Source organism: Hippocampus guttulatus, chromosome 8, assembly GCF_054856545.1.
Source record: "Hippocampus guttulatus isolate MCC_2025c chromosome 8, RoL_Hgut_1.0, whole genome shotgun sequence".
NCBI lineage: Eukaryota > Metazoa > Chordata > Actinopteri > Syngnathiformes > Syngnathidae > Hippocampus > Hippocampus guttulatus.
The window spans coordinates 23722718-23729825 of NC_141268.1; the positions used below are offsets into that span (position 1 = coordinate 23722718).

At 50.3% G+C, this 7108-nt stretch overlaps 1 protein-coding gene across 4 annotated transcripts; it reads right to left on the minus strand.

Moving 5' to 3' along the window:
- Positions 1-892: 892 nt before the first annotated feature.
- Positions 893-6715, minus strand: cyld2 (cylindromatosis (turban tumor syndrome) 2). Of its 4 annotated transcripts, XM_086117546.1 has the most exons (14): positions 6508-6701; positions 5955-6430; positions 5637-5766; positions 5140-5384; positions 4890-5058; positions 3778-3910; positions 3533-3637; positions 3293-3372; positions 3126-3192; positions 2920-3052; positions 2635-2743; positions 2434-2552; positions 2130-2334; positions 893-1885 (listed from the first exon to the last, which is right to left on the minus strand). In XM_086117546.1, the coding sequence occupies exons 2-14, from the start codon at positions 6387-6389 to the stop codon at positions 1680-1682; spliced, it is 2136 nt and encodes a 711-aa protein (XP_085973672.1). In that variant the 5' UTR covers positions 6390-6430; positions 6508-6701; the 3' UTR covers positions 893-1679. The 4 variants fall into 4 exon arrangements, with proteins under 4 accessions (XP_085973672.1, XP_085973671.1, XP_085973670.1 ...); XM_086117545.1 differs by having other exon boundaries at positions 2130-2552; positions 6508-6708; XM_086117544.1 differs by having other exon boundaries at positions 5140-5766; positions 6508-6708.
- Positions 6716-7108: the final 393 nt, after the last annotated feature.

A 7108-nucleotide genomic window follows, 5' to 3' on the forward strand; every position in this document is an offset into this window, starting at 1 on the left:
CTGAAAAAAAAAAAACCCCGCTCACCATCACCATGTGTTCAACTGTACGAAAATGACCCTTGTTCGAATGACATTATCTGCTCCTTGGAATGGCGTTGTGCTTTGACTTCACATTTGGAGGTGACCAGCGTGTGGGCAGGAGAACGCAAGGCAGGCCAACCTGCCCTCGGTAACCTCGAGAGCCAACGGCACAAGCGATCACATAACAAGTCGGGAGTTTCAGACAGAACGTAAAGGTCACCTGCCATGTTTTGCGCTCTCGAAAGTGGCAGAAATGCTCTCAACCAAAACTGTTGGTTGAGAGCAGCAGCAGTTAACGTCCAGGTAGCTCCATGAATCGCGTATACATGTCGACGCACCACTGTTTGTTTGTTTGTTTTTTTAAACAAGTTGATTGGCTTCAGATTTACGCACGTGCTATTCGTAAAACTGCAAATTGGTTTAAATTCACACATCACAGCAACTTCAATGCATACTCCGAGTTGAACGGAAGTGAAAAATGTGTCGAACGCGCGTTTTGTTCAACCTGTGAGCAAGCAAAATAACAGATGACGTGGAATGACGGTTACTCAGTTTGCTCGTCATGTTGAGCGGGCAAACCCAATTCCATCCAAAAGAGGGCGGTAACATCCACGTTACACTATAAATTCACCAGCATCCCATAACCCCATGTCATTTGGAATATTGATGAAAGAGTTCAAACGCAACCGTTCAATAACACTTGTCTAATACTCACTAAAACGAGCGCCACTGTGCATGATGTACCATAGTAAGCGGTTAGAAAAACATCCAATTTTTTTTTTTAAATTTTAAAAAGCAATCACTTGCAACCTATTAAAAGTGTCACGTTGCGTGGTGGACCCCAAAAAGCAGGCAGGAGGGAGGAGCAGGGTGTAGTTGAAGAAGTGTATTGATAAAACACAGAGAAAACAAAATCCAAAAACAATCATAGTCCAAAGTAGCAAACAAAAATAGCAACTGAAGCTAAAACAGAACCGTGACCAAAACAAACCTGACAGCAGCAACGGAACAGCAAACAAACGAAAATGACAGTAGCAAAGAGCAAACAATGACCCGGCAATGAGCGGTCGGGCCGGGAGTCCTTTGAAAGCACCGATTACCTAATGACCAACAGGTGTGCGGCTGCAGGGGGAGCCCTACAGTGCCACCTGTTGGTCCCAAACCGAATCATGACAAAAAGGAAGGTAATAAAAGACGCGTGCATCCGACTCGGTGGCACCGCAATGTTTTCATACATTAAAAATGAACCACAGCGCAATTGTTTACAGTAAACCATGTTTGAACTTTTTCCAGTCCACTAATCGATTATTTATTACATAAAACAGAAAGAAAAAGCAGAAAACATTCAATGGCGACATTCTAAATCTTATCATAAACAGCCTCAATTCATGACAAAGGGACGAGAATAAAATAATGCAATAAAATGTTGTCATTTAAAATTTGTTTTACCCCCGACATGCCTGAGTATAGAAAACAAAGCTGTAGTGCGCTTCCTAGTATTTCCTTCTGAACATTGCTGCATTTTGTGCCATGCCCCCCCCCCCCCAAAAAAATCCACTCTCTGCTGTTTGGATGCAATAATCAAAATGTGGTTGATAAAGTGCAAAGTTATTATGAAGGCACTGTTGCAAGAACACCGTGTCCTTGTAGTCATCCATTTAAGGCCGCTGATGATTTGTACCGGGAAGAGCCATTCCTGGGTTTTGGTATAAAAACATGTAGGAGTCACACAGCAGCCTGCGCACAAGTTCAGGGGCACATGAGGGATTCGCCCGTGCCTGCTCCTCCTCGGACAGGGAGAAAAAGTCACCCAGCTCCGGACAAGCTCGGATCTCTGGGATGTTGAAGCCGCTTTGATCGTCACCTGCAAGGAAGAGCGGCGTTGAGATTAGACGTCGGATGGAAAAGAGATAGAGGCGACAAAAGAAGTCAGGGTGCATCCTTATCTGCCCTTGTTGAGACTGCTTTATCGGAGCAAAACGGTCACGAGCAACCGTTTCATTCGAAAAGCCAAACGCGTCAGCGTTTGCACCAACATTTTTGGGGAAATACGTCATCGCTTATCTCAAAAACAAAAAAAAAGGGGGGGGGGGGCAAAGAATCCTCACCACATCTGTCCGCCATGCTGTCAAAGAAGAGCCAGGAGTGCCGGTCGCAGCCAGATTTGACAAAGGACACGTAGTGGCTGGTGTGAATGCAAAGCACGGCAAACAGCCGCATGGTGTGCCGAGCCGCGGGGGAAGCTGCGGCTACCTCGGCTGGAAGCCGCAGAGGTTTTGGGCAATGCCCCTGGCGCGAGGAATGTCTGTGTACCTTCAAAGCAAAGAGGAACGAAACAAAATTGGAAGTCATGTTTATCGGGAGGGCAACTTGTACACCGCGGACAAAAAAAAAAAAAAGAAATTGCCTTGCCTGCGCGCTGCAGGTGGCGCAGTATTGTTTGATTCTCCCCGGGTGCAGTTTGCGATCTGGCAAACACTGGAGACACTCGTACTCTGCCAATCGCTCACAGACGAAGCATTGACGAGGAGCTGTACGAAGACACGCAGGTCGCTCGTCTTAACGCGATGCTCGGTGACTCGCATACTTTTTGTTCCGCCGCGCGCTCCTTACAGTTGAAAAGCAGGTCGGCGACGTCCAGCTCCGTGGACGGAATGATGTGAGAAAACATTTTATACTTGTTTCCAAACCTTGGCATCTGAACTATCAGGCAGGATGGCATCTAGGGAACGGGTACAATTTGATAACGGGATGGAAAAAGTCACGCACTGCTAGCTTGTCCTCCCGAATGTGGAGACTTTACCATCCCTGCGTTTATACTTTATGTTGAGAGGGAAGAAATGTCAGCTGCGCCGTGCGTATGTTACACGTATAAAGTTGTATTCAAATTCAAAATACCTCCTCAAACTTGACATCACATGACAGGCAGGAAGTGTCCAGCAGTTGTTGAACTGTGGGTATGTGTGCCATCTGCTCCTTTTCCAGAAAGATCTGGAAGGTGTAGGCCCCTTGATAGCTTTCACTTCTCGACCTGGTGCAAAATGTGTGGGTCCTAACTGAAATCAGCGCTACACACCGCGCACGGACTGCCAAAAGATTCATACCTGAGTTTAAGCAGCGGCTCAATGCCAAGCACCTTCTCGAAGAGAACTGTGATGAATTCCTCTGGGTCTGCAGTGGTGGTGGGGGGGGGGGGGGGGGGGGGAATAAGACGCTGAACATTTTTGGCAAGAAGAGCGTTTTTGGAAAAATGACTTGGAAGAATAGGGACCTTTTTCCTCTGTTCGAAAGGTGTCACAGCCAAGCTGATTGCGGAAACTCATGACGCTCGCGGCGGGCACGAACCCTTGTCTGCAAGGAACGCATTTGTGGTCGGTGAGGGACAAAAGGCAAAACAATGGAGAGCGAGGAGAAAAAGCCCCACGTCATTAAGAAATCGAAATACGTGCTCTTCCACGATGGCAATGTTTGCGATTTGCAAGCGAAATATGAGGAAGGAAAGCAAGAATACCTGCGTAAACGATTGACAATTTTTCTCAGTGCGGAAGCGACGGGCTGCAGAGTGTCTGCGGGCCACCGGCAGATACTATCCAGGGTCACGGAGGAGCTGAACAAACTGCGGAAAGAAAACAACAGCTTTCGTCTAGATGCACTTAAGCACTTTTGTCACTCCGCATTGTTCCAGATCAAAAGTGAGGTGACATCACCGCACCACTTGAGAGTCAGGCGTTCTGACGGCCGGTGAACCGGTTTTACCTGAAAAGAGTGGCATCCAGATAACAGGAGTTGATGTGACCCTGAATCCCTTTCATTCTTCCCACTAACAAAGACATGGCCTCGGAGTCAGCAACCGGCGCCACGTACTCCTCAGAGTCCACATATGGTGGAACTAGAGCACACAAAATGGAGGAAAAATAATATTTAACTCATTCGCTCCCAAAGACGTTTTTAAACGTCTTTTCAGACTTGGTCCAGAATTGGCTGGCACTGAATGAGTTAAATATATATATATATATATATATATTTTTTTTTTTGTTGTTGTTCTTTTCCAGTGATACATCAAATCTCATTTTCAAACTTTCAAACACCAAATGACCTCTATGTGCAGTTCACCTCTAATCCGAGTTTTAATCTTGCCCGGACAAAGAGTGTACGGTAATCCGTTACCCCTTTCCCACCAAAAAGAACTCGGTGCTCGTTCAGTGCCGGCGCTGTGCTTTGTAGGTGCTTAACGAGTTCGTACGAAGAACGCGTTTGGTTTTCCACCGGCAAAGAGCCAAGTAGGAGTGACGTCGTCATAAAGCATCTAAATGTCACGGTTTACGTCGACGTTTACACAAGAGCGCGCGCCTGCGCTATTAATCATAATAACCATCATAATGCGCTGTTAACATCTGCTAGGCAACTTAGTATAGCCTCCATTAGACTTGTATGGCGTATCTAACGGTCACAGACATGCGATCAGCACACGCTTCTATCTCTTAGTCACGGTCATGAGGCCGACTGCCGGTCGGAGATCGCACGCTATCCGGGAACATCCGCCATCGCTCTTCTGGCGGGACGCAATTTCGCCGGAGTTCACCGCTCGACGGGTTGTGCAAAACGTCCGCGCGCCCGGGGACGCGGTCGGCGCCGGAGTCTGGCCCAACAAAGAATTGCTGCCATCTTAAACGCCAGAACGAGAGCTCGAGCCAATTTTAGTGGTGGAAAAATCCAAAACCGGTGCTAACTGGGCTGGCGGGGGATGAGCGAATTTCATTCAAAAGTCACGAGACAGAAGATGGAGCGATAAACAAGGCACGCTGTTGGTTCACACCGGTTCATTGGCAAATGGCTGACGTTCCCTTCGTTAGCATCAAGCTACTAACCTGCAGGTAGTTCCACTTGGCCGCTGGCGTCACTTGCTGAAGAGGAGCAGACAAACCTGCCGTCAGGGCTGCATTTCGCGACAGGGACAAACAAAGCCCTGCTCCTTTTGCAGGTGAACAACCGCTGGCCTCCGTATGTCCCGTCAGAGCAACCGTTCACGCCGTAGTCCTGATCCGCAATTGCAAATATTCAGAGAACAATTTCCCCCCCCCAAAAAAAAAAAAAAAAAAGCGCTTTCGTGAGACTCACCAATTCAATCCCAGCCCATTCCGAAGTTTTTCCTCCAGGAACACCCAGCCACCTGATAACCCCATAAACCGTGACCCCTGTGTTGGACACAACCTCCGCCAAGGACCCCACTTCCAAAGGTGCGCGTGATGCCTTGTGACTTTGACTCCGATTGACGCCGGTCGGCGCTCGATGATTTTCTGTCACTTGGCCAAGAGATCGAATAATCGGCATGGAGTTCACGCGCATCACCTTTTTGTTTGCGCCTGTGAAAACGTAGGGAGGCTCCGGGTTAAAAAGGTCATGACACACAGTCTGCTCAATCTTGCGACGAACACGACGCAGGTCGACGGCATGTTGAAAATAGACGGGCGACTCCGCGACCGCGCCAAGCCGTGCGATGCGATGCGATAACTCCGCTCTTCTGCATTCCAAAGTGACCGGACCGGTTTTTCCACTGCACCGCATTTGTTGTGACATTTTTCTGATGAGAAAGCACGCAGCGACCGCACGCATACCACCGTGCTGAACGGCGTTCCAGTTTATTCCGTGGGGGAGAGCGGAAGACGGGACCACCTGGACGATGTCGGCGGCGCTGAACAGGGGCGCAGGGGCGGCCTTTTTGGATGACAAAGTCTGATCGCGGTCCTAGAGGGCAGACAAGAGTGAAGCCGATTGGGGCGGATGTATAACGGCGACGGCTGTTGCGAAAGCGCGAAATAACTCAAGCGGTGTCGCGCGCTGACGATCAGCCCGCGGCCGCGAGCGTCCCGTCAGGGTTACGGCCACGGTTCTCCTCGGACGCTGCGCCGGCGCGTGGCAAAAAGGGGACCCACCACAAATTCCACCTCAAACGCCAACATCTGCAGATCGTCTTTGTTTTCCTTCCTGCCGATCCGCATCAGGTTCGTCACCAGTCCCGGCTGATGGCCCCTCTTGTACTTGACCACCACCAGGTCATCGGCGGTCAGCTCACAGACGGCCGAGAAGAGCTGCGGGTTGCACAGCAGTTCCAGGCGTTTGCTTACGGAGGGGATGAAGAGCAGGAGCTGGGCTTGGTGGCGGCTCAGGGGGTAGGTGTCCTCCCTGCGCACGACGCCTCCGTTCTTGGGGCTCCCCGCCTTTGGCCCCCCGGGGTAGAGAAGCCCCATCAGCTCCCCGCGAGGCGTCTCCGCCTCCGCCCGACCGACGCATCCGCGGGAGAAGCCTTTCCGCGACTTGCCGCGGATGACGATGAAAAAGTTCTCTTTCGGCGCGGGGGTGGGCTCCATCGAATCCGAATACGGCCGGCGGGGGTTTGGACGCGGTCGATCTGTTGAAACGCAACGCGCGAAAAGGCGCTCGGGTTCTCATCGCTTTCGCCCAAGTGTTGTCAAAACAAACACTCACCTCGACGGTTCCCTTCGGGAGACGAACCGCCCTCGCCGACGACTCAACGGCAAGTCAGAGCCAAGTTGCGGTCGTAGGAAATCATCCCGTGCCTTCGCCGACGCTTCTTAGTTCTCGTCTCTTCCTGACTTGGTGTGGTTTTGACCCGAGTGCGAGCGGTCACGCCCACTTGCCTCTGAGCACTTTATCTCCTTTGCGCCCTTAACGCAAAGTGCGTGCACACGTTTCAATGACAGCGCGTGACTGCAGCTGCGATAAGATAATGGCCAAGGAAGATTTGCCTGACTTTGGCGCCATAACCTCGGCCGTGCCACGACATCATCTTGCACCAATAGAGAGAGAGAGAGAGAGAGAGAGAGAGAGAGAGAGGAGGAAAAAACTCACGACTCAAGGAATCGGCGGCTTTCGGTGCATTTGCTACCCGGGCCCAAGTTTGGAGTACGCGGCGAGACCCGGTTAGCAAATGGGTCTGACGATACTTTTTGGTGAAAGTTGACTGCTGTGGGTACAAAAATAGAGGCGCCCTTATTTACCCACGCTATGACACCCAACACACAAAGCATCTTGATGCCTGTGCGCCGTGTACGGTATTTATTTTCTA